The sequence below is a fragment of the Buteo buteo genome, chromosome 1 (assembly GCF_964188355.1).
Source record: "Buteo buteo chromosome 1, bButBut1.hap1.1, whole genome shotgun sequence".
Lineage (NCBI taxonomy): Eukaryota > Metazoa > Chordata > Aves > Accipitriformes > Accipitridae > Buteo > Buteo buteo.
This window is the reverse complement of record NC_134171.1, coordinates 83,371,267-83,398,188: the sequence shown is the minus strand read 5'-3', so window position 1 is coordinate 83,398,188 and position 26,922 is coordinate 83,371,267. Positions and strand designations below refer to the sequence as shown.

The window sequence follows — 26,922 nt, the reverse complement described above, 5'->3', positions numbered from 1 at the left end:
CCGGCTTAAACAAGGCCAGCTAAAATTCTTATCAGCAGGCCAGCTCATGGTAAGTTGTAACTCCCCAAAGCAAATAGTCAGCCTATTCAAAGTTTCAAAAATGGCCTGATAAAGTCTACTTCTCTAAAGCTTTCAGAAGGTTAGATAAAACTTGGTGTGGCCACAAAACGGCAGAAAGTAACCGAGCCCTCCGCCATATTTACTAAGAGTACTTAAGTTTAAAAAGCAAGCCCCAAACTGTTACAAAAACTCGGTGTTTAGGTGCATTACTTCATTTGCAAGCACCACCGCCTGAACTCCAAGCCCAGCTTTTATTGCAGGTGACGTCCCTGCCATCTTCCTCGTACGGGACTGCTGCGGACCACCGGGAAAAAGCGGCGAGACCCGCATCTCCCCAAAAACACCCTCGCGGACCCCGCTGCCGGCTCACCCACGGTGCCAGGCGAAGGTCCCATCGCGGGATGCCGGCCGGCCCGGAGGGGATTGAGGCCGAGCGCTTGTGTTCGCCCCACAACCGGGGTTTGCCTCATGGCGGGGATTCACCTCACGGTTGGGGTTCACCTCACGGCCGGGGTTCGCCTCATTATTGGGGTTTGCCCCACAACCGGGGTTCGCCTCACGGTTGTGGTTCGCCTCATGGCCGGGGTTCACCTCACGGTTGGGGTTCGCCTCACAGCCGGGGTTCGCCCCACTGCTGCCGCCTTCAGACGGGGCCGCGGGGTGAGCCTGGCATCCTCAAAAGCATCTTTTTGGGAGGGCTACCGCCAACGCTGCCGCGGCCCAGCCTCCGGGGGACCCCCGCTCCCTCCTCACCCCCGGTCCCTCGGGGGGGGGGGGCCCTATTCCCCTCCGGGCCGCCCCTCACCGGGGATCTGCCCGCCACCCCCACCCCCCCCAAGCCCCGTATCCGCGGATCCGTGTGCCCGTAAGGGCGCGGAGCGACGGCTGCGAGGCGGCCCAGGCCGCGGCGGCCGCCCCGGGGTGCTGGCCCCGGTGCTGGCGGGGCGGCGGCGGCGGCGGCGGGGCCCGACATGGCGGCGCGGGCCCGCTTCCCCCCTCCGCCCGCCCCCCCCTTCCCCGCCCCGGCAGGCCCCGTCGGGCCGCGGCGCTCACCTGCATCCGGCGCGGCGGGGCGGCGGGGCCGGCGGCGGCAGGGCGGCGGGGGAGCGGCGGCGGCGGGCAGCAACGACATGCAGGCGGCGGCCCGCCGGGAAGCGGGGCCGGGGCCGGGACGGAGCCGCGGGAGCCGGGGGTGGCCGGGGCGGCGGCGGCGGCGGCGGCGGGAGGCGGCGGGGAGGAGCGGGCCGGGGACTCGGGAGGAGCGGAGGGCGGAGGAGACGGAGGCGGGGGCGGGAGGCGGGCGGTGCCGGGGCCGTCGCGGCGGAGGAGGGGGGACGGGAACCTCGGGCATACACCGGGCCCTGTCACCCACCCCCCCCCCCGCAGCCCGTGTCAACACCTGCCCGGGGAGGGGAACGACGCATCGCCGGCCCCGGGAGGACACCACCGGCCCGGGGGAACAGCGGCAGGTCCCCGAAACGCTTGAGGGGGGGAAGACACCCCATTTTTACCTCATGATTTTGTTGGCGGCAACCGGGAGCCCTCTCCGGAGGGGGAGCCGAGGAGGGGGGGGTTGTCATCCGGAGGGCCAGCGGGGGGACGGTGGCTCGGGTTTTGGGGGAGACTCGTGAGGGGTTGATTGCCCGCCAAATTATGGAGGCGAGGGGGTGAGTAGGGGGCTGCTCACCCCCGGGGTTGGGAGAGCGGGAGAGGGAAATGGCTGCAGGCGAAGCTTGGGGGGCCGGGGGGTCAGACCTCCGTCTTCAGCGTGGGATTTACTTGAGGGTGCAGACATCTCTTTGTCATCAGTCACGATTGTTTCTCCGCAGGCAGCAGCTCCTTTTCTGGGAAATCTTTTTCGGCGCCCAAATTTCAGTTGTACGGAGCCTCGTGAGACGGGGGGATTCTCTTCTGGGCACCTGAAGCAAGGAAGTGCAGGTAAATGTCACTCCAGCGTTAAAGCTCATCTTCTCTCAGACACACCGAAATTCTTCTGGTGGCTGTTTCCACGTTCAGTGAGGAGGAACGTGGGCCTACCGTGAGGGAAGGATGGATTGAAAAATAAAATAAAAGCAGCAGGCAGGGGCGAGGAGGGATGTAGGGCTTTGCGCGCTGACCTGTGGGACAGCCCAGGTGGAAAAATGGTGCTGGAAAAAAAAAAAAGGATCAGAGAGGTGCAGGGAGGTGTCTGAGGGAGCAGCAGGTGGCTGGGGAGGGCACGAGGTGCGACAAGAGATCGGGCCCAAGAGCTTTTTATTGGAACTTGCGGCTGCCTGGACTTGTGCTGGACCAAAAAAGCTCATATATGGTCAGAGAGCGGGAAATGCAGAAGGAGCCTCTGCAACAGAGCAAGGGGTTTTGATGAGAATTGGGCTTCAGAGCGAGTGAGTAATCGGGAATGGGTGCACGTTAACCGTGAGCCCATATTTCCCTCCCAGGGCCAAAATCCGTGATCCACAGCAGCGACCTTGTGTCTAACAAGTTGGAGGTTCACAAGGGGATTGAGGAGTCATGGAGGAAGACCGTGAAGGATGCCGGTCGTTAGCTGATCAGAGGTGCATATTAAACAGAGTCATGTGGTGAGTCTTGTGTTACGTCTGCCACCACTACAGGAGATGTACACGACTAATGCCCATCCAAAAAGAACCCTTTCCCCAAACCCACTCTGCCTCTGTGTTTTAAATTCATGCTTTTTCACTCCTCCCTGAGACTTTTTAAGCAACAAAGTTTCTTTTTTTCCTCCTGTCCACTCTCACACCTCCCCGTCTGGATCTTTTCCCAGGACACTGAGCATATAGTTACATTGGACAAATACGTTATCATTTTTTTTGTAACAACTGGTTTTACATATGCACATACGTCTGATTGAAAAATAACAATTTTAGTCTGGGGAATGCCAGGTGAGATGTAAACATCCGAACAGATGCCGGGCCTTCGCAGCGCCCATGGCCCCTATGGAGACAAACGCTGCCGTTTCTGCGGGAAGTTTGCACCATCTTGCACCACAAGAAAACACCTAGTGTCATTGCTACTCGGGTATTTTACAAATATTTCCGAAGAAACCAGCAGGCAAGATGAGCCTGAGTTCAAGAGTTTGGAGCCGGAAGGAGTTGATTGAATTTAGAGAATATTCTTGGACACAAATTTATCAGGGAGAGGAGTGGAACTGCAGGAGTCGGGATGTTTTTAGTCGAAAAGCACGTTGGTGGGGAATAAAGAGGCCCCTTTTAACAAGCGCACATATAGCAAGAGACAGGATTACAGTTTACGGCAGATATCTGAACGGTTTAGGACCCCTTTAAACAAAATCCTCACAGATGGATGCCGCTCCACAAGTAGGTCTGTAGACCAGGCGGATCTTTTTCCCAACTCGTCTACAAGGGAACGAGAGTGAGGGCACCCAGAAAAATCACAGGCAATCACGTTAACGCGGGCAGATGTTTCTTTCGGGCGGACACAGGCCGGTTTCTGAGGGAAGCGGCCCGCAGGCGGCGCCGCCATGTTGGGTGTCTCTGGCGCAGGCCCTGCCCACTGAACACCGCCTCGGCGGGGGGCGTCAGTTTTGTTCGCGGGGCTCTCGGGACAACCCGGGTTTTGTACCGAGGCCGCCTTTCAGGCCGGTTAAGAGCCGAGCTGGAGGCTTTTAATCAGGCCCCGGTAATGCTCCGTTCACCGGACACAAGCCGGGCGGGGGGACCGCCGCACCATAGGAACGGCGAGCGCCGGCAGCGGCGGTTTGGGGGGGGACGGCGGGGGCGGGACACGGTCCGGCGCTTCCGGCCGCCGCCGGAAGTGCTTGCCGCCGCGGGGGATGCTTTTCGCGCTGCACCGTGCTGGCGCTGCAAGATGGCGGCGCCCGCTGGTCGCTGCTTGTGGAGAGGTGAAGGGGCTTCGCCGTCTCTCTCACCGCCGGGAAAGGGCGGGCGTCGGCCACCGGCTTTTGTCTATCTCCAGCTGGTGTTTTTTTTCTCCTTTGATCGCGGGGCAGGGGGTGACCCTGAGGGGCGGTGGGGCCTGCCCTGGCGGGCGGCCCCCGGGGAAGTGAGGGAGATGGGGGCGGCTGTCTGAGGCGATGTTTGCTTTTTCTCTTTTAGCACTGGCCCCGTATCGCGGGTGGATTTTCCCCGGCCTCGACCAGCGCCTCGCCGCCGCCGCCGCCGCCGCCCCCGCCTTGGTGAGCGTCACGCCGCCCGTCCGGCCCTATGCTGCGGCAGCGAAGTGAGTGCGTCTCTTTCCATCCGAAGCAGCTCTCTTGGCCGTCGGTTGGCGTGGTGGGGGTGTGTGTGTGGTGGTTTCGGCGTCTGCAGTGTTGCTCTAACAGCCGACCAGGCGTTGGTGGCATCCCACAAGCTGCTAGCTCTTAGAGAAACAGCCTGGGGAGAGAAGATTTAAGCTAGACTTGCAGGGAGTGTTTTATGTTACTCTTGTAATAACGAATGTAACAGTTATTGGGATTTACTTCATTATTTTGATGTGTGCTTTTGAAGGGTGTGGCTGGATTATAGGTTAAGGAGTACTGTCAGCATCAAAGCTGATAAGCTTATGGAATCAGTTTCAAACAGTTTCTCATCTTGCTTCATGCTGCTTTTTATTGTTGAATTTGTTCTCTTTTTAAATCTAATGTTACAGTGTAAGTGGGAGAACTAAAAATGAACTCTGTGTACTGAGGGAAGCGTGCTGTACACCAGGTGTTCTGAAGTGTTGCAGACTCTTTGACCATAGTTAATAGAGGAGTGGAGTAGCTAGCTCTTACTTTAATATTTTTTCTTTGATTTGTGAGCCTTTGAAAATAGGTAGGAGAACAGGGTTTGGGACTAGTGGTTAACTGCATCCAAAATGATACAGGAAAGGGAGGAGAAACCTTTTTTGAAAGGGGGGACTGCTACCATCCACTATAAGAAGAAGAAAAACTCTGCAGATGTGGCTCCTTCTGATGACAGGAAGGTGCGTGGGATTTGCTGGATTTAGAAGCAGCTCGGGCACAGTGCCTGCTACCAGCCAGTGTGAAGGCAAGACCTGTAAAAGTTGGTGTGTTATTTTAAACTGGTTTTGTGTTGATACAGTAGGAGGTCGTTAACATGGTTCCACGCTACACAAATGTGGCTATGTTGTCTGAGAAGCTTAATTGCCCACAGAGCTTTTGGTTTCTGAATGTTTTGATTTCTGTTTTGGCCGCCTGAGACAAGTAACTGGGATGAATTCAGGGATGCTGTTCATCTTTGTGTGGAACCTTCCTTGTTAACTAATTGTTACTTAGTAAGTGACACATAACAGTATCTACTTTTTTCTCTTAGAACATGTGCCAAACTCTTCAGTTGATGATCTAACAATATTTTTTTGTTTGTCTTAGAACTGCAAAAAAAGGTTCACGTAAGACCAAGCAGGAAGAAACAAAAAAGAAAAAAGTAACTAGGAGGTGGCCGCTTATGAGCAAGCCCGTGGATGATGTATACTTGACGTGGTATTATGAACGGCCATCCTATGATGTGGAAGAGGCTTTGGGTATGCTAAAGAAATTTCAGGAACTGGACTTCACTAACCCCAAACAGTATGTCTATATTAACGTATTCCTAGATATGGCACTACAGAAGAAGGTAGGTTGGAAGTTTATACAAGTTTTGATACTTTTTTTCTTTTTAACATGGGAAGGCTGTGTTGAAAGTGTAGAGCAGATGCTGCTGTCGGCCTTCTAGGCTGCCTCTTGCAGCTTCTCTGATTGTTAGAATAATGTGTGCTTTTGTAGGTGGCTTTGTGCCTTTATATATGTATAATTAATAAACATCCCGCATACTCCTGAGGTGAAGGTAGCACCATTGAGGATTTTGAAAACAGGCTATTATGTGACTAAAATTCATGTCTGGACAGAACTGATCAAACTAAGTTTTACATCTGTTAGGGCTTTCCACTTAAAGATGTGTTACCAAAATCATGTGTGTGCTTTGTTCTGGGATGATTGTTACAGGGAGAAGTATAAAGACAAGCTTTTCTCTGCCTCTGTCCTTCATCTTGTTTTGATTTTATCTTTTTTTAATAACGTTCCTTGAAAGTATTCTATTGCTTGTTTGCCTATGACCTTTTTGATATAAAGGTGTCTAGCCCGGTTTAGTCTTTCCCTAAAACTCTTCCTGCTTCCCCCATAAGTTGAGAACAGTTACGCCACTTGAGAATTGCTTTCTTCACGTGCGTAACTAGATATCCCTTTGGTACACCAGGGGTCCCTTAGAGCCAGAAAATGAGTTCACGCTTAAAGAAATGCGGCAGAGCTCTTGCTCCTGCTGTCGGAGGCTGTGTGGTATTCTCAAGGCTTGGTAAGAGACACATTCCTTGCTGATGGTTTGCATTGGCCATTGCATCAGAAACATCATTTAGATAAGCTGCAACTGCGGCACCTCGGTGTTTGTTATTGATTGTACCCGAGCCTGGTAGCAATCCTGCACTGGAGTTGTTGATCCCGGCCCCTTTCTCTTGGGCTAAGTGCAGCATAAGTAATTCATGTCTCAAGTTTATATTTGAGTATATACCGGACATAAAAAAAAGCAGTCACAATTTCTGCATCGTGCTTGTTTGTTATGACCTCTGTGCAAGGAAATTGTGGATAAGATTGCTATTTAGGGGACCAACTCCACACGATTGTGTAACTTGCCATACCTCAGGAATTTTTTTTGGTTTTGTTCTAATATTTTTCTTTCTTTACTTACTAGAAAAAAGTGGATCCATTTGCCAGCATTGTTCTTCTTCCGTATCGCTTTACAGATGAAGTGAATAAGGTCTTGGTTTTCACAGAGGTGGGTAAGCCTGAATTATTTGCTTTTATACGTTTTGCGTATCTAGCATGCTCTTACAACACAACTAGTTCCTATGCAAGTACTATACCTTTTATTGAGAAGACTCTGCGAGTGCTTTACAGAACCGTTAAGTCTGTCTGGGATTCGTCTTCAGCAGCATCTTAATGTATTAACAAGCATCTTAGAGGATTTCCTTCACCTTGATAGGTTTACATATATGTAGATTATTCTAGCAATGCACTGAGGCAGTAAACATTTGCATAAATGTGACTAAGGAAGAGATCATTAAAGATCATATATAGCGTGAAACCTTTTGTCACCTTTCTGTAATACAGGCAGATGGTTTAGTGTAGCAGCCATGTCCAACCCCACTGTCTTCAGCCTCAGCAGGCAGTGCAGATTAGAACTGGGTGTTATTCACAGTGATTTGTGCTGTAACAGGATACCCTTGGGAGAGGAGGGGAAAGTAACTTATCCTCAAAAACCTTAAGCAACTTAACAGCCCTCTGTCCCAAACCCTTTATCTGCTCTCCTAGGAGTTCACTAATGTGAACTAATGTGTGTAGAGCAGTTGTAGCATCTGTATGAGACTAGTTTCAGCCTCTGCTGCTGTTCTTTGCCCGTTAATCATTCTAACAGAATAGACCTACATATATCTGTATGCGATTATCTTGGAGAACTGTCACAGACTTAGTTGACTACCCTTTGGGCTTAATTTTTGTAGAATTCTCTACCTGAGCTACAAGGTAAGAATCCTCCTACAAAAGGGAGGGCTGACCAAAGACCTGAGCATGCCAGGTTCTTTGGTGCTTTATCTCACAACCTTCTTTCTTCACTGAAATTCATGTGGGATAAGAGGTACCATGCCCTGTGAAGGTGTATACGTGGAAAAAGGCTGAGCAACTGAAACACTTGCTAGTGCTTTTGGATGGAAGTGTGGAGCTATGCAGTTTATTCTTGTGAGGAAAAGTTGGTTCTGGTTTTGAGTTGTGAATATCTGCTTGTATCGAAAGCTTGAGCCAAAGTTTTTACAAAACTGATGCCTTTTATGTTTCCATATTTCAGACTATTAAAAGCAAAACCTTGCAGAGGACAGATGAGGTTTACTTCTAAATGCTCTTTGAAGCCAAAGTTTAATAGCGCTTTCAGAAGTTGAATAGCCCTGTTTTACTGTGGTTTTTAATAGCATGTTCTGTGCTTTTCTTAAAGCTTAGAGTACAATGTTGGCTCCATCCAGTGGATGATTCGTTATAGTTCGCAGGGCATGGAGGTGGGAGAGAAAGGGCTTTTGATAGAGCTTCTTGGCAATGGGATGGGCTTTTCTCCTTTCCAGTAGAAGTCAACTAAAGACTTGAGTGTTCCTTCTTATTGGGACCTGGAGTGGAGTGGAGTTGCTGCTCCTATATCACCAGCATTAGATATTTTGGGTCTTTGATTGCCTTAAACCATTCTTTCCTTTTTAACCTGTAAATAGCCTGGTTTTATACCCAGTTGTCCAAGATAAATCACCTATCCAGTGCTGTTGATACAGACTAATTGGTAGTACAGATGTTACTGAACTTTTGGTTTTTTCTCTCAACAGGATGAGCAAGAAGCTGAAATAGCTCGAGAGAATGGAGCTGCTGTTGTGGGAGGAGTTGAATTAATCAAATGGGTATTTTTTTATTTTTTTTTTTTTACGAATTATATAAGTATCCTAACTTTAAACAGTGACTGAGGGGAGTGGGGAGTGAGAAACCTCATGTCCAGTAAACTCCAGCTTGAAGTTAGCAGCCATTGTGAAGCGTAAGAGATGGGTTTTTGTGCTCGGACATGCTTGTAGGTCAACTTGTGTACTGAGGTAATTTATTGTATTCCTAAATATATTTAATTGTTTTTATTGCAGATTTTGGAAGATGAAATCCAAGTGGACTTCTATGTAGCTGTTCCTGCAATAATGCCTAAGCTAATACCGTTAAGGAGCAAACTAAAACGAAAGTACCCAAGCACAAAAAAAAGTAAGAAGCAATTCTTTCTTACAAATCCCAGGTACTGAACAAGATTTAACTCTAGAGGCGACACTGAAACTTTTTTGATGAAGATGAATGATTACATTGAGTATTAGACTGTATGTGACTGAACCACTCTTTTTGTTTTAGATAAGAGTAGTTTTAGGAATCTAGGACTGTGCTTTTCTCCTACAACAGGCAAATGTGGGATTAGAATCAAGTTAAGTTTGCCTACTAGTTGCCCCTATGCTTGTTTGTCCTGATGAACGGTAATAGTATTGTGAAGTTACCCAGGAAAACAGAAACAACTTGAAAAAAACCATATTCACTGAGACGCTTGTCGAACTGTTGGCAGTTGTTTGGATCCCAGCTTCGTGACTGCTACTGCTCCCTCTGCCTGTTCGTTACTACTCAACAACAGATCTACTTACGCTTTTCCTTAGTACAGCCTGCTCCCTTATCTGTGTGGTCTCTCGTTTTTTGTAATGCTGAAGACATTTCCTCTTCAGGTCAGGTTTTCACAGCAACTGACATTGGACTTTTGTCCTCTCTTGCAGACTTACTTTATTTTAGCTCTGTGTTAGGAGTCTATTTCAAATACGACAAAAAAAAAAAAAATATCTGTTTTTCCAACATAGAGCTTGTGCCAGCTGTGTGAAGCACTGAGTCTTGAACCATATCTCTTACTTTCCTGCCCCAGCTGTCTTAATGTTTTATAAGCTGCAGGCAGTGTTTTTAGGCTCCTAAACATTTAAGACAAACCTATTAACCTGTCCAAAACATTGCAATGGAAAATACTGCAGATAGCTTTCCTTTGTTCCAAAGAGGATACTGTGCCATTATGAGCTTACTTGGTTTGTAGCTTATCCAGGGCCAATTTCTCTTGGAGCCATCAAAAGATCTCTGGGAGAAGTAATGCTTGTACTGGAAGCAATTGAGTGATGGTGTAAATCTGTCAAATGTGCTCTTGCAGCTGAGATAAGAAATAGCTTGACTTGTGGGAGTGGCTGGATTGGGCCAGGGTGTTCCAGGTAGTGTGTTTACTTTGCTATTACGTAGTTGGAGACTTCATTTGCAAGGAAGACTTGGGGCTTGTTTTAAACCGAACTCGGTAGCTTTTGGTCTTTCAGGCTGCTTTAATTGTGTTAGGTAATAAAGCTGTGTTTTATATATGCATAAGCAGGTTCTTTATTTGAAGTGAAGCCTTTATTACGTTTCCTACTGTATTGGCTATTCATGTCTGTTGATTAATAAGGAAGGAGGGAAGATAGAAATTATTTATATAGTATGTGAGAGGGCACCACTGTCTTGTCCATGAAATTGCATTTTTGATTGGAGTCTAACTGCCTTAATTGAATGATTGAATTCTCTCTTTACTAATATCACACTTAGCTACGCTAATAAGCGTTACTCAGACAACTTTTCTGCCTTTTTTTTTTTTTTTAAAAAAACCCTAGATTCCATGGGCCATGATATTCCTAAAATGCTGAAACTCTTCAGAGAAGGTCTTGAGTACATGGTAGAAGGCGAGCGTCTAATCAAGACAAGAATAGCAAGAGTAAGTTGTATATAGAGTTCTTAAGTTTTTTTTGCTGCGCAGAACTGCAGTTAGTGTTAAAAGAGGGAGGGGGATATTTTTAATCTGTTTGTTCCCAAGATTTTTAACCATGTTCTTTGACCTGTGAAGTAAATGGAACTCTTACTCTTTGTTGTGTGACATCTTCAGCTGGCGTGAGCACTGTATGTTGATAATGTGTGGTCATAGAAGATGGCTCCGCTAAAACTGAGAGCAAGGCATACCTGATGCTAAGACGTTAAGGATGCCAAGAGTGGGATCTGTATTTGCCGCTACATTGGCAAGGAATTGTAATAATGAAGAAAATAGGATGAGAAAAGTTACTCTTCCTAGTGATCTCCTTGTGAGTTGACATGTTAACATAGGCTTCCCTTTCCTCCTGCCTTCCCCAGCACTCTTCTGTGAGTAAAATAAAGCTGATTTGTTTTTTTAAGTAAATAAACCATGGGTTGTGAGTACATGGTCAATATGCACAGGTGGATCAAAAAATGTGGCCTTTAACCTAATAACTAAAGACTCATTTAACTTTGATAACTTTAGTCCTGGACTGGAGCAGAAAGCAAGAACTGTGCATTACACCTGATACGTAAAAGTAATTTGTGCTTTGCTGTCACATAAGAAATTGCGTTACATAAGAGTATCTTTTCTCTCTTTATTTCTTATTTTTTAGGCCTTAATAAGTTTTGCTTAATTTATTTTATTATTTATTTTCCCTGCTCATTTTGTTTTGTTTGTTTCTAAACGTGCCTGATTTTTAGTTTTCCTTTAACTGATACTGGTACAGAAAGGAAGTGTATGAGGTAGCTAACCCCTGCAGCTTTGTCTGGTGGTTAGAAATAAGCAAGTTTGTTTAATTCTGGCTAGCTGCTCTGAGTTGTGCATGTGAATTTCAATGGCTTGCTCATCTATATGATACTCAAAACTGAGGTTCTTGGGACTCTTCTGCTAAAGTGTGTGTTATCTTGCACTTTGATACAGGCAGGAAGTATCTTTGGCTCTTCGTAAGTTTAATGGACTGTGTGAAATGCCTCGAATCCATAGATTAGTCTTGGTTTCAAGTATTGTGACTGTATTCTTTAACTTTTGCTTTGGACTGCTCAAACGTTAATCATTCTGTACTGTAGATCAGCCTAAAAAATAACCTGCAAATTAAACTTACTGTAAAGTTTCTTCTTGTGTAGTCAAGAAGAAAAATAAAGGTGAATGAAGAATTCCTGATGTCCTGACAGTGTTCAGTGCAGTTGTAGTTGGTTCTGCTTAGTGTATTAGTCCTGCAGCTGTAGCTACAGTTTCTGAAGTTAAAACCACGTCCTGTTACTGAGGTAAGGTGTTGGTGTTACAGATTACTTTCGGTTCTGTGTCTAGGCAGCTCAGCCCTGCAGTTTCACGGCACTTCCGAAGATTTGGTGCAGCCAGAGATGTCACTCTGTACAAGTAAACAGTAGGTTCTCACGAATAAACTCTTAATCTTGGATCAGAAGTGGTTCGATGAGGGTTTCCTTACAGAGTTCATACGTGCTAAATTTATGTCAGCTACGTGGCAGAGGTGACTCTAACACTGCACACACAGTGTGTCATGCTCTGTCACACTGCTGTGCATTGAGTTGTGTGCGGACGGGTGACTCAATGGTTACGGCTTGTGTAAAATGTCTCCACCCTCTCTAGCTACTATCCTTTACCTGACCTAGTTTTCCTACTGTTTGCGCAGTGGCGCTGCAAGGAAATCGAGTGTAGGCAAGGCTCTGGGAGGCTGCGAGAGCCTTGAGTGGTTATGCATATCTGCTCACCACTAAATCAAGAGCTTTTTAAATTTAAATCTTGTCTGTGAGAAAATAATAATTTATGAATTACACAGAAGCATGAAGATCAATTGCTGTATTCCAAACAGTAGTGTAGATGTTTCTGGGAGTCTGCCAAGCTGGCGTTTCTCAAAGAGATGTTTTCCCTTTAGTGCTGCTGTCTCATGTTGCCTGTTAGTTCAGTTATGGCCAGTGGCTTGATGTAATGCTGCACTCCCACGTAAGTCAGCAGCCTCAGCGTTGTATTCTTAGTAGTAATTGAGATGTCTTTGAAAAGCCCAGAAGTTAGCAGCAGTTAAGTTTAATTAGCAGATCTGAAGTTGTAAAACTGAGAATGTAAAATCTTCTTTCAAGACATGGACCTTAAAGCAGAAGGGAAACAAATGAGGACACTCGGGATATCTCCTTCAGAATTGAGCTGTCTGCAGAGGGCAGCTTAAAGTCATTTTCTTGAGGGTTTTGACACAAGTCTTGAGTCCAAACAGGGTGCTGTTGATCATTAAAAAATTCTCTTTTTCCCAAGTTGGAGTTGTCTTCAGAAAAATCAGAGTCCGCATGTGACACCAGGAAGGAATTTCTAGTGTATCTTCCTATCTGTGTAGAGAGCCTGCAAAATGGTTTTTCTATGGAAAAGAGTAAGATGGTTTCAGGAGGTGAGACTTTAAGGTTTGTTCGGAAGGATGTATTTTCTGGGAAGGGACATGTTTACAGGAGCACTGTTTTATTCAGAGGGTTAGAAGTATGGAGAGATGTGTACTGAACCAGAGATATCTCAAACTGGGTACGTAGAATGTACAGAAGTGTGGAAATGAGAGTTAAGGCAGGAAACAGAAATGTCCATTGGTACTAAGAGTAGCATCTAGGTTCCTTGTCTGTAAATGTGGTTGAAGGCCTGAAGTGTAAGTGTCCTTTGAAAAAAGAAAAAAAAGACAAGACTAATGGATTCCTAGCTTTGAACTCCCTAAAGGAGGGGGGGAGAAAATCCCACGGTTGAGGAAGATGTGTTAACTCTTGCCACTTTGAATACTTGATAGTTGAAATATGTTTGGGGGATGAAGGGAATAATGCAAAAAGCATAGGTAGTAACAGTTGTCTGTTGTTACCAGTTTGAGCTGTTCTCATATTTGAGATACCACATGGAAAGGCTTGCCTGTCGGCAGTGCTAAGTCCAAATGATTCCAAGTATTGACAAGTCCAGGATGAGAGAGATTTTCAGCCTTAAATTACGTACCTTGGAGTTGCATATGTTGCGTAAGTCCTGATGGTATGCACTAGACTGTACCTGCATAACATTTTCCTAGTAGTCTGGTACTGGCAAAAGGCTTGAGTTTTGTTCCAAACAGCACCAAGGATGTGGAAGAAGTTGTAGCAAGTTAAACTAGGAATAGGAAATAACCCTTTACAACAGCCTCAGTAAGGGTATTTCTATGCCTGCATTCTTCTTTCTTTTTTCTTTTTTTCTTTTTTTTTTTCCCTGCGGACTGCATGGGGCTACTACCTCAGAAATGCATCTCCTTTGAGTGCCAGGATGAGGAAATGCTGTCTGCACGGTCGATGTTATAGGCTCCTGCACAGAACTCTGTTTCTTCCCTTATTCTGACCTTCTCAGGAAGGTTCATAACTGAGCAGAAACCTGTGAAAGCGAGGCAATGCAAAATACATCAATGCTCTTCTCTTATTGATACTGTCAGTCCTCCAGATGTCTTTGCAAGTGGTACAGAAATGTTGTTCTGCCATGTTTGTCACACTTACATCTTGGTTCAGGGGCTTTCTTTTTGTTCCTGAAAGCAGAGATGCGAGTTTCTGGCCTCACTGTGTAACAAAAGATGCTTGATGTAGCAGCATAATGGCCAAGTGGAGTTGTTGCATTACGCTGCTGCGAAGCAAAATAAAACTTGTTTAGGAGTAGCTCTAAACCTGATTTTTAAAATAGGTGTAGTTAACTTTTTGTGTAGAGGCATTTGAAGGCAAGTTCTTGGAGTTTAGTAGAGTCAAGTGTTCTGTGTTGAAATTAAGAGAAAATCTGGTTATATTCTAGGGATGCAGAGGTTGCATATTGTTATGGGATGCTGGTCAAATTACCGTTGGTAATTTCTTCGCAGTTTACTGTGCTCCAGAAATGTCTCGCTGTTACAAAAAAGTAAGATAGGTGTAAAAGGTAAATGTCTTAATAGATAGTGTGAGGAGACAAAAGGTCCCTGCTTGGAAAACAGAGGTATGAACTCATGTCTGTTTTTCTGAACTCACTTCTTGTTTTGCATTTAACTGAAATTATAAAAACTTTTTTGTTGTTGTTTTTTTGTGGGTAGTAGGAATTCTAGATCTTACTGTTGAGAGAGCCAAACCTAAAATTCTGGGTCTCTGTGGGTTTTCTGTTGTTCTTAGTTTGTCACTCAACAGCTGTAGGAGGGGACTTGGAGGAGATTTCTGCCTACTCCCCCACCCCCAGCCGATACCACAACTATAAGCCCAGTTAAGGTGCTCTGAGAACTTACGTAGCTTTCTGGTTGAATGGTGGTGTGGTTTAACCCCAGCTGGCTCCTAAGCACCATGCAGCTGCTCGCTGGTGGGATGGGGGCGAAAATCAGAAGAGTAAAAGTGAGAAAACCTGTGGGTTGAGATAAAGACAGTTTTTTTTACTGGCTAGTTGCTAGCTTTATTTTCCTGCCCACTGATTCTTAAGGTATTGAGTTAAATAGCTGGCAATAATCTTGTTTTGCAGAGTGTTAATCATTTTGTGTTAATCATTTCTCATCTTCTACCAGGTGTTCCTGCCCTGCAATGACTGCCATTCCCTACATGTGTGTTATATTTGAACTGCCTGTTAGTTAAGTCTGCAGTACAGTTTCAGTGCTCTGAATGATCTCTTGGTAGAATTCTCTAAATAGAGTTTAGAAAAGCAGTTCTGCGGTTAAAGCTAGTGTTTTAATTGCAAGGCATCTTGTTGTTTTTCAATTGCATATTTAGCCAGCAAATAGTTGAGTGGCTCTTCTGTGCATTCAGTTGCAGTCTTCCAAAGATCCCCCAGAAGATTAGAAGTATTGAGACTTCATCAATCAAGTTTTAAACGGGATCTGTTTTGGTGAAACTTGTGCTATGCTGAATATTAATAGGCAATTTCCCACTAGGCAGCAGAGTTAGTGGGGGAGGCCCTTTTAAAGACAAATATAACATGTTTCTTATTTAAAAAAAAAAAAAAAGAACCAGTAACTTCCCTGAAGCTTTTTACAGCACCTTGTGCTGCTCTGGAGAGAAGTGTCCTAAACTTTAAACAGTAAGATAGGTAGCGATTAATTTCTGTGTTCTGATTGTAGTATATACTGTCATTTTCTAAGGTACCTTGTGGTTAGGTTGTATTTATACAAAGTGGACTAGAAATTGATTTGTAGTTGCTCCCTCTGCAGGCATGGTTATTTTTCAGGAAGGCTCAGGATTTAAAGATATTTACCTGTCATTGCAGTTGGTCTGAACAGAGTAGGTTGCACAGTCTTGAAGATCTGGTCCAGAGTACTTTGGTCAGTTTGGCGAGGGTTTGAATTAAACTAAATATCTAAGTGCTGATACACAGTGACTGTGCATACACAAGGGTTTACTGTGGAATACTTACTTGGAAGCTGGAATATTTATTTGGATGTGTAAGCTATTTTGAAATACTTGGAACCCTCTGACCATTACCTTTTTTCATTATGGAGCTGTCGGCATCTCAAGTAAATTATGGTACGTGATCTCTTGGGATGTGTCGTGTTGTCTGATTTGAATGAAAGTCACTCTGTCCTATTTTCCTGTCTTAACAACTACAGAATATTAACTAACACATTCAGATTTTGAGATGGATCTTGTCTCAAAACTTCTTGTACTTCTAAATCTTTATAAGGAGTTGTAACTTGTTTAGAGCAACTTGCAAATTCTGTCTCTTGTGAATGTTTCTAGACTTTGTTATGTATGATGAATGCCAAATAGCTCCCTGAAATTGTACAACTGTACAGGTCTTAGCTTAAGACCTGAACTTAGTGTAAGGTTTGGAAGCAAACACTATTTGAACCTTCATTTGAAGTATAGTTTCTAATTAGTTGCTACCAATGAATTTTTTATTTAAATGGTTCTGAGTATTCCTCTTATTTTGTATTCGGTAGAGCATGGTGTGTCTGTCAGTGAGGTGAAATGCTCAGTATTAACAAACAGATTTTTTTATGTCCGTTAATTTATGAATGATTAAGCACATTGCCATCAGCATAACAATGATAAAGACAAATGTGTTTTGGCCTGTGTAACAGAGGAACTGCATTTAGATTGTAAGTCTGCCAGAAGAACATAAAGAGAGATTAATGGCCCAGACCTGGGAGAAGACTAGTCAAGTATAACTGTATCTCTATTGCAAATTAATGCATACATTTACAGATAAGTGAGATATTAATAAAATCTGCTCATGCTACATTGGGAGGTGGTGGAGAGGAAGAGGAGACCCCACTGGTGCCTGTAGGCTCCCCTGAAACATAGTTAATTGTGTGAGAATAAATGCTTTTTTAATTCCATACGTGAAAGCTCTAGAAAAAGAACTTGATTTTTCATTCAGATAAAGAAATGTGGATGATATGGGTGAGACCAGACAGCAAATGAATTAAAGCATAGCAGGGCATTATAGCAGCCAAACATTTAAGTCTGAGAAATGCATGTTAAGCTCTCCAGGAGCTGAGAGTCAGGTCGGTCCTGGCTTTGACCTGAGGCTGTTCAGGTTGGCCTGTCTCTTGATCATGAGTTGCACGTTCTTGAAGAGAGTCCGGATAAGATGAATAGCAGTCATGGTTTAAGGTGATTGGTCTAAGAGAGAAGATGGAGGTATTAATTTTTTGGCAAGTGTTGGTTCCCTTCCAAGTATCTGTGATTGGTCCAGTGAGGATCACATCTGTGTTGGAAGTAAGGTGTGCTTAAGTGCTCCATTAGATGAGGACATCGGGCAGGACGAGGAGCCATCAGTCCACAGTTTTTGTTGGAAGGTCAAAACCGCCATGGACGGGAACCGGGGTCCGTAAAAATGGTAGATAAAGAACTGGTATATGTTTACAGCTCAATGGTTCCACGTAACTTATGTAAAAAGTAGAAATTCCATTTCATATGTTAAAATGGGAAAGAAAAGGGGACGAAGCCTTATAATTTTTTTTTTTAATTATTTGTTTGGTTCTGTTAAATTTCTCAATGCCTTCAATTTTAGATGCTTTGTTTTTGAGTTGATCTGTTTTGCAGTCTTTGACAGCTACTTCTTGAGGCTTTTTTCTGCAAATACTTTATTTTAATGTGATTTTTTTGCAAAAACACTTGTACATACATTTTTTTTAAGACTTTACCTCTCTAAGGCTACGTGTTGTTACGGAGCCATGGAAATTTAATGTCATGAGTAGAAATACAGAGAATAATGATGAGCATATAACCATGTATACAATAGTTTTTTCTCCCAGTCATTTGGATATGGCTGTTAATGGGATTTGTAACTCCTTAACAGGGAATGCAGAGAAACAAAATCTATCCAAATGTAAAATAAATATGTACCCAGTGCTTTCAGATTTATTAATCTAGACTTTAAGTATCCCCATGGCTAACTTTGCGTTATCCTTTTTCAGCTGGATATGCCTACTGAGCAGATAGTTGCCAATCTAAAAACAGTTATCCGTGATATCTGCACGTTCAAGCCATTGACTTATGGTAAGTAGGTGTTCCTCTCATGTGGTAATTGACATTACAGCCAACAAAATTAAGAAATGAGTCTTGTTTACTGGGTTGTCATTAAATGACCTTGCTGCTTTGTCCGCCTTGGGACAGGAGGAAGCTGTTAGGCAACTCAGTAAATCAAGACCTAAGAAATTACAGCCTCTAAGGGCATGAATAGCATCTGCTCTTATTGATGTGAACTCCAGTTGCACCTTATAAGTGTCTGTGTGAGGAAAGGAGTGAGATATTGTACAAAACTTAAGTTTGCAGGCTTGGTGCTTAAGTGGATTAAAGCCATACAAGGAAATCCTTATGGGACATGGAGTGTCTGTGTGCATTGGTTTTACTCCACTGACGTGACCCTGTTGTGGCTCAATGTAAAGAATCTGAACCTGGAATCCACCAGCAATTGCTTAAGTTAAAGCTTGTGCTTCAGTTAACATCTAGTCTGGTTAGCTACCCTGTTTGAAGGTATACCACCTTTTTTTTTTTTTTTCCTCTATTACCAAGATATTTTTAAAATTTCGGCTGCTCCAAGGGAAAAGCCGTTCTTTTTTTTTTTTTTTAATTCCTTAGCAAAAGGATCAGGTTACAAAGGAGTAAAGGTGTGAATTCTGCGTGTTGTTCCTGTGGGTTCTGCTCACTGTTCTGAGCAAAGAATGTGAACAACTCGTATGCTATCTGTTCTTAGTCATAATGAAGTGAACTTTAAACAAATGTAATCTGCTTAGCTGGAGTGGAAATGGTGATTTATGAACATAATTTTATGGAAGAATTAGCCTTGTTTGAGCTAAGAAAACGGTGTTTTAATATTGGCTTAATGTCTGCAAAAAGAATCATCTTGCATCTCTTCCAGTGATGCTGTTAATAGTAACTACTGTACAGAGGAGAGACCATGAAAAGTCAAGTACACATGCCTTTAGAAGCATTTCAGCCCAGATAAAACGTATAAGGGGTTGGCTGACTTGAGATATAAGTAAAGAAAAGCAGGAAGTGGTGTTATTTTTGTCCTGAATGAGTTCATATGTGAACTACACCAATCTAGTTAAGGGTAAGCTTTTCTGGTCTTAGTAGCATTTCTGCTGATTTTGCATTATCAAGTTTGGTTCTTGTAGTGGGTCTCTTACTGGCTTCATTAAAAGTATTTGCTGTTTATAGGAAGTAGACTTGGTAATTAACAAATCTTTGCAACAGTGGAGTCTAGATATGCTTGCTAACTATCAACCACTTAGACTAACTAGTTATATATATCTCATTAGTTCCTTTCAGACTTCCCATATGTAATAGCATGTCCTCATGCAGCTATTTAGTTATCACTAAAATGTCATTCCTCTGCGAGTCACTTGATCTAATGCGAGACTAAAAATACCACCAAGCAAATGTTCTCAGACTATAATGTAGATCTATTTAATCTTCCATAAAGCAATCTGACTGGTTTTGTAGTTCTTCTTGTCAGAAGGTTCCTTCAGCATTTCGTGGTAGGATCCTCAATTAGAAATGGTGTCTTTTGTGCTCTTAGTTATATATGAATATTTGTGTGATCAAAACTCCACCACTGCCCCCCAATATCTTGCCAATCAGGACCGCTTCCCAAAGTGAGTTAACCTGTATTTAATTTTTTTTTGGAGGAGTGTGTGTCTGAAGTTTTACTTGTATGTTCAAAGGCCCAGGGGCACCAGTGATGTCAACTGCTGGTGAGGTACTGAAGGAATAAGGTAGCCATCAAGTTAATATCTTTTATGGCACCAGAGTGTGAATTGTGTTTTGAACCCAATCTGCCAGGGTGATGTTAAACACTCTGTACTGAAGGGATGTGTCTACATGTATAGATCTGATCCTGGTCATGTGCTTGATGCAGTATGGATTAGTACTATGACAAATCAGCCTGGAGACATGGTGGTAGAGTGACTGAATTGGTGGTGTTCTTTGTTTTCTAGGTCCTTTTGTACAGAAGTTGGTTATTAGATCTTCAACCAGTGAAGGATTGCTATTGAACCTTGATGGACTCCTACCTCAGGTGGAAAAAGTAGAAGAAAAAAATGCAGAAGATGATGAAGAAAAACATGTCCAAGAACCTGTTAGTACCTGATGTCTTTCCTTGTAGATCTGATGATCAGCCTTGGAAAGCAAATAGTGTAATTCAAATCATACTTTATGAAAAGAAAAAATAAATTGAACTTGTGAATTTCACTGGTAAATTCTTTGTGACAAGAAACATTGTCACAGACAGTTGTCTGTTGTCAAAACTGAAGACATTTTAGATTCCTTTTGTTGGTAGCTGAAAGCTCCTTAGTTTGTGTGGTTGTTTTTTTTCTCTGCACATAATAGTTATTACTCTAATAAAAGTATTTCTGTAACTTCTGAAGTATTGCCATCCAATTTCCGTAACTGCAGCCAAAAGGCAAGCACATGTTATATCCATAATACTGGGCTCTTTACTCTGTTGAAATTGCAGAATATTCAATGCTTTTGTTGTTTTGACTCAAGTCCTCCCCACAGAGCAACTAATGCAGTTACTTGTGGAAAGCTGCTGTATAACTCGCCAATGAAGGAAACTGTTTTTTATTTACCATTCTATTTTTCTGTGAAGTTAGACGTGGTGTCCCTTTTGAGTTGGGAGTAACACCTGCTTGATGCTTGTGATATCTCACTTGGTTTTCATTTAATCTGCATACGTAGATAATGGAGGGGTATACAGAGGATTACTGCTCTGCTACTTTGAGCCTGTGAATGCAGGTTAGTCTTTTGTGACAAATTATAATAGGTGAGGTTTTTCTGTGGAAAAATTGCATGTATTCTGTGGGAGGAGTGATCATGGACCTTATCTTTCAAATACTGCTATTTAAGCTATGCATAACTGATACGATGCCCCTGAGAGAATCCAGTCAGTGGTTTGTTTGCACTGTCCTGGAAGGAATTATCCTTAAAATGTTTTGGGGTGAAACCTGAGTGAAGCTACAAAGTTGTAAGTGTCAGTTTCTTGTCTTTTTTTTCTATCAGAGAGGTTCTTCTTGATGAGCTTTTGAGTAACCACTCAGGATAAGTGGATGGGTTTGGGGGAGTGGGGGTGGCTTCACAACAAGCAGCAGAAGATCTCTTTTTCCATACAGGTGACTCTGAGGAAGACTCCCATGCTACACTTCCTAGTAAGATTTTTTTTTTTTTACTAAAAATACTGACTGATGCTTTATGTGGATTTCATCTGTTATCGTATGTAGATGAAGACCATGTATGTAATGGGAGCAGTGAGTAGCTAGGAGCTGTGGGGCTGTGGTCCTGTGCTAGGTTAGTCATCTTGGAGGGGCCTAGGCTCTGGAGACCTGGCTAGAAGACACTGATTTTCTAGTGGCTGGATAGAGGCCCCTAATTCCTTCTGCCAGTGTATAGGGGCAAAGCCAAAAGGCAGCGGGGGTCACCTTTGGTTGTTTACCTGCTTAACTTTGTTCCTCTGACTCTTAGTAGCTATGCATACCACTGAGATTTGGCAGAAAAATTTTGAAAATAAAGATTCTTTAATTGAAATGTAGGTCTGTCTTAGCAATAGCACAGTTTGACCGAAGTGGTAGATTTCCAGTAAATGAGTTGAACTCTTGCTGGGGTTTGAGCTCTTAAACACATCAGAAGGCTCGACTTGGAAATGGTTCCAGTTTTTGCACAGTTAGCTTTTTGTTCTTTGGGGCTGGTTGGTGTGTGTCAAACAGATTAAAACAAAAACGCTAACCCTTTTTTGCAATAGCCAGTCTTGAGTGTGCTTGTAATGTAATCTTACCGTTCTGCCTGATTTAATTCACTCTCATTTTGCCTACCTTGATTTCCTCCAGCATAGTTCTTAAATATAAACTGGAGACCAGCATAAATATCCATGCATCTTTTAACTGACTCTTTAAGAATACATGGTTTTTGCTTTGCTGCGGAATTTCTTTGCCGTTTTTTTCCACGTTGTTTCCAGCAGGTGGCATTCTTGTTCCCTTCTGTAGAAGTGTGTGGAAAAGAGTTTCTCAGTGGGGTTTTTTTTGGACTTTGTCGCTAAACGTGTTAGTAAAACTGCACCCTAAAATGTCAGATGGTTCCAAAAAAGATTGGCTGCTTATGAAAGGGATGAGCTTATCCAGATCTGGACGGGTGGTTTGTGTTTGCAGCTTTAAATTGTTCCTATTTTTGGAGGTGGGGCTCTTTTTTTCTCCACCACCCCCCACCCCCACCCCCTGAGAGGTTACCTATATCTGTCTGCATAGAAATTCTTGTACTTCCCATCTGAAGCATTTGGCTGCTGTCAGTCAGGGTGCTTGAGAGATTACTGTTAGGCCATGCTGCTGTATTTTTGATTATATGGGGTGCTTTGCTCAGGGTTTGATCAGAAAATTCTCTTAGGAGTAAAGGAAGGCTTCACGCTGACTTCAGTAGACTTAGTACATAGTGTGTGGAAAAAGCAATGCCAGTGCACTTGAATAGCCACCTAAACATGTTTTTTTTACTGTGGGGTCTGCTCATATGCCTGGTAGAAAGAAGAAAATTAAAACTCTTGCTTTTCAAAGTGAAGAGTTGATGTGACTGGCAAAAATAGTCAAATGCGTTCAGTGATGTTAACTGCTCTAAACATCCCATTTGATCCAAGTCATCTTACATCAGGAATTGGTGATAAGGAGGCTGATAATGGTAGTCATTTGTAAGTATATTTAGAACGGATCTTCTGTTGGGTTTTTTGGGGGGGTTTTGTTTGGTTTCCCCCCCTCCTCTTTTCTCTGTTCTGCAGAAGTTAAAGTTGTAGAGCAAAGCTTTTTTAGTTCCCTAATACTGATGTCTATTAATTTCTGGTCTGGAGCACCAGGCAAGTTTCAGAAGATAGGTGAGAGTAGGCAATCAAGAGGAAACAGAGGGTTTTTTAAGTGTTTCAAATTTATGGGTTTTTTCCCCTCCACCTTGTGCCTTAAGTAATCGATTGTACTGATTACTGATGGTTGTGTGCTGGCAATCTAGCCTATGCCAACATAGAATGGGGTAGCAGCTTAATCAGGCTGTAGCAAAAGGCTTGATTACTTGTGACAAGTTTTACCTAGATGTTTTTTTCCTAATGAAAAAAAATTAATGATGTTGCATAAGCTCATCTGCAGTATGTCTAGTTTCATTAGTTCAAGCACACCATCCTCTGCAAGTACATCACTTATGCTGTATCCTCTTTCTGCTTGGAAGCTTGGAGTTTGTGCTAAGGATGCATACTTGCATGAACAGAAAAGAGAAAGCCATGGGGGTGTGCTTTGTTTTGAGGACCTGGCTCTTAACTTAGATGCATCTCAAATGGATCAGGAGCAATTGATTTACACTGAATTTTAGCAAAAGGTAGGATATTGTTTTACAGGAACGTTGTTTCACCCTGCAAATAATCTTTTGTGCCTGTGTGTAAGCAAAGAGTGTTTGTATTACTAATTGATTACTTATATGAGGAATAGTATGAGATACTATAGTAGTTATGTGCTGTTTGCAACCCAAAAGGAACAATGTGAAGGTAAGTTACCTGTTGGTGTAGAAAAGCAAGGCTTGTGTTACCGTTTGTGTAGGTTTCTTGGTCTCTTCTCTATTTTTGCGTGGCAAATTTCAAAGACTTTACTATCCATTATGGAAAAAGGTATACCTGCCCTTTTGAGGATGGGTGGCTTTTAAAATAAGTGATGCTTAAGCATAAATATACAGGTGAATTTAAATCATAAGCTCTCAGGCAGTTGGGTGTACTTTCAAAGAATAGAAGTGTGGAATAATAAACATTCTGGAAGAAATCTGTACTTTGAAAATTTGAACGCTATGGAAATACTGTAAATCTGAACCTCTAGGAGTCAGGTGAGAAAAAAAACCTAACTAATGAACTTAGCAAATTTTCAGCTGCATTTGTTCAGGTGTAATCCTGCAGTTCTGCATACGTGTTACTATGCTGTTAATAGATGAAGTAATAATGCCCCTGGTCTGTGTAATACTGAAATAGCGTTATACAAACTGTTGAGTATATTGTGGTTTTTATACCGAAATGCTTGATTGACACAGAGGAGAGATGAAAGGGAGGAAGACAACATGAGATTATTCCCCTTTAATAAGCTTAGTCCTGAAACATGCAGAGTGGGAATTGTTGTACATGTGGTTCTTGTGCCAATATGCCTTAGAAACCAGTTTAATTGTTACAGTAAGCCTAACTAAAATGGCATTGCTGGCTTCTAGAAATTATTACTAGTGTACTCATTGCGAAGCGTGGGATTGTAGTGCTTAGTGGTTTCTGATTAGTTAGAGCAGTATATAAACAGGTTGTCTGTCCTGAATATTAAGTTCTTTTAAGTCCTGTAGAATAAGAGGCACCGTTTTTACCAGAGTTGCTCTTAATGAGTGCTCAGTACTCCTTTGGTAGGTAAATAGAACACAGATCTTCTATCAAAAGCAAAATGGCAGTAACCCAGGAGCTGGATACCCAAATATGTGTTCAAGTGAGGAAGGATGTGTTACAAGGCATTAACCAGTCCATGCTAGCTGCTTTTGTGTGATGTTATCTGCAGTCAGTGGGAACTTAACTGTAAGTGCATTACTCCCTAGTGAAAGGTACTCTAGGCAAACTCTTTGCACGTACTTGGGTTTGAGAGCACATACTCTTTGCTTCCTGCTGAGCAGTTGACTAATTACTAAATGTTCTTTCCTCTTAACAAACCATACCTTGCTGTGCATGCTTGGCCCTCAGCAAGAAGGGGGACATGTCGGGGAGGGTGGCTGGCAGGACGAGACCATCTTCCCATGTACCACAGACGTGATGAAGGCTGATCGGTGTGCCCTTGTTTTCTCCCAAAGGGCTTTGTGGTTTTTTGCTGCGTTTACCCTCCATTCTCTCCTGTCTTAATTTTTAGCAGCACAATCCAAGCTATGTTGAATTTGGGTGGCAGCTTCATTTCAACCAAAAATTTTTCTCGGGGAAGTATTGGGTTACAGCATTTGAGGTCATAGCCTCTTTGCCTCTAAAAGTGCGCTCTTGCTGATGGTAAGAAAGCAGGAGCTGATGTATGGGGTTTGGAATGCCCACTATTTATGAGTATTGAAAGAGCTCACTGATGTTTCATGTGGAAAAAAGCAGAGTGCCGCAATACATTTAGTAATGCGGATGATGTATGATTGCTTTTATAATTGTCTTATATGAAACCGCTGTTTAACTAAGGAGAAGCAGGCAATGAACTCGGATTGACAGTTAGTGCATACAGAAACATTTGCCCAAACAAGGAAGAAATTGCCATAGAGGCACGCGTGCAGTTGTGGGGAATGAAGGATTTAGGCTGACACTCAGCCTAAACCTGGACTTGTACGGGAATTAGCTGCACTCCAAAAACCTTTGAGTCTGTGTAGGTCAAACTGAGTTCACGGGGATTTTGCTGTAAATTATGGCGCGGAGGTAAACTTGGAAAAGCAGGACAGGGATGTTACAAATGCCACGTTCAAAACTGATGCGAGAAAGGCTAGTCTCTTTGCACCCACTGGGGGTTTTCCAGGGGGCTAGCGCTTAGCATTGGCACTAGTCCCACAGTTGCTGTTCTGCTGTACTGTGGCTGAGCATAGTCTTGGAAATGTCAAGTAAAATCAGCCTTGTACACTTTTTGATTTTAACTTGTCAGCTATAGACACCGATTTTAATTTTCCCGGGGACAGAGCTGCCAACTTCTGCTGTGTGTCTGCCTCTGTTCTGAAAGTTAGGCTAGTCTAAGCTGTTGGGCTGAGCGCTTCATCTGAAGGACACAAAACTGCTTGGGAAGATCTGGGCTAAGCACAAAGCCCATCCAGACCATGTCACTGATGAGGTCTGTTTAAAAATCTAATTGTGCCTATAAGGAGTAAGATGTTTCTAAATGCCGAGACAGGCACCATGAATGATTACATTCATATTCTGCAGTACCATTGGTATGGTCAGCCTCCAAACTTTGGGTGAAGTTAGTACCATAGCCTAAATTCTGTCAGTATGGTAAAACTTGCACTGACTTAAATAGGACAGAGGGGGGAAAAAAAAAAGCTGTTAAGGCTGACTCAAAATATTGTTAGGGATAAACATCATTATTTTACAAGTAGTCATTTCTGTCAGTACCTCAGCTTGCAGGTGGCTAGAAGCTTCATCCCACAGCTACGTGAAGGGGGAGTTGTCAGAGTGAATTCCTGGGGGTTGTACCTTGCAGGGCTAGTGTTCAGTGCATGTGCAAGTATCTTAACATTGGGGAGGAGTGCTATGCCATTCAAGTGGAAAGCTGGTTTGGGAGGAAAGCCATGTCCTTGCTTTCTATCCCTGTTCTTGGAAAAATAGGAGTTTTATGTCATGAGGATAAGCAGCATGGGAATCAGTCCATCAGGGATTTGTATTAGCATCCTTCTGAAAGGAGACAGCTTCAAGGGAGACTTGATTTGGGGACGCTCATTGACTTTTAAGGTTTAGCACTGTCTTTCATCAGTGGCCTTCAATATAAGCTGCTTATTTTTAGGGTTACTTTTACCCCTAGTGGGTAGTGTTCTACCATTTAGCAAAGGCGAGTGCTCATTTGTGAAGGTTTTGAGAACAAAGGTCAGGCTTTCTGCCGAAACTGCCTGTGAAAAATACAAAAGTAATCGGAAGAGCGTTGAATTTCGCAGAGTCAAATCCTGTTAAGTTAAACATGAAGTTCTTTAGCTGCAAGAGTACTTGGAAAACAAGGGGGTAAACCCAGTCTTCCCAAATTGCCAGGTACTGGGAAATGCTGGGTTAAGATGAACTATTACTGCAGACGGTGACTATGCAATGCCATGTTGTGTTGGTCACTGGCAGCGCTAGACGTGTGTATGTCAGGGGCTGTGGCACTTGGAAGCTTTGGTGGGATTCTCAATGGGGTAGCAGATCTTCTGTGAGCCTGTGGGTTGTTCTAGGGGGCATCTTTATATTAGAAACTTGTGCCGATGGTATTTATTTGCAACTGGAGTTGTAAAGGCCTTTGTATTGTTAAAATGGAGAAACGTTTGCGGGACTGTTCTCTCAG

The 26,922-nt window shown here is 43.3% G+C and overlaps 2 protein-coding genes across 5 annotated transcripts in view; one reads left to right on the top strand and one right to left on the bottom strand.

The window, feature by feature from the left end:
- CNOT6L (CCR4-NOT transcription complex subunit 6 like) overlaps positions 1-1,411 on the bottom strand; it is a 37,290-nt gene extending 35,879 nt beyond the window's left edge. The window contains exon 1 of one of the 2 annotated variants that reach the window (XM_075038676.1): positions 1,114-1,411. In XM_075038676.1, the coding sequence (XP_074894777.1) occupies positions 1,114-1,411 (298 nt within the window). The remainder of the gene's footprint in view (positions 1-1,113) is intronic. The other variant, XM_075038718.1, reaches the window with a different exon arrangement.
- MRPL1 (mitochondrial ribosomal protein L1) lies at positions 1,388-20,276 on the top strand. Of its 3 annotated transcripts, XM_075038744.1 has the most exons (11): positions 1,388-1,529; positions 1,890-1,998; positions 2,499-2,639; positions 4,155-4,282; positions 5,411-5,654; positions 6,762-6,845; positions 8,428-8,499; positions 8,731-8,842; positions 10,291-10,391; positions 17,824-17,905; positions 19,849-20,276. In XM_075038744.1, exons 4-11 carry the CDS (start codon positions 4,263-4,265, stop codon positions 19,998-20,000), a joined length of 867 nt encoding a protein of 288 aa, XP_074894845.1. In that variant the 5' UTR covers positions 1,388-1,529; positions 1,890-1,998; positions 2,499-2,639; positions 4,155-4,262; the 3' UTR covers positions 20,001-20,276. The 3 variants fall into 3 exon arrangements, with proteins under 3 accessions (XP_074894845.1, XP_074894855.1, XP_074894834.1); XM_075038754.1 differs by lacking the exons at positions 1,388-1,529; positions 1,890-1,998; positions 2,499-2,639 and adding an exon at positions 3,846-3,940; XM_075038733.1 differs by lacking the exons at positions 1,388-1,529; positions 1,890-1,998; positions 2,499-2,639 and adding an exon at positions 3,852-3,940 and having other exon boundaries at positions 4,155-4,278.
- Positions 20,277-26,922: the final 6,646 nt, after the last annotated feature.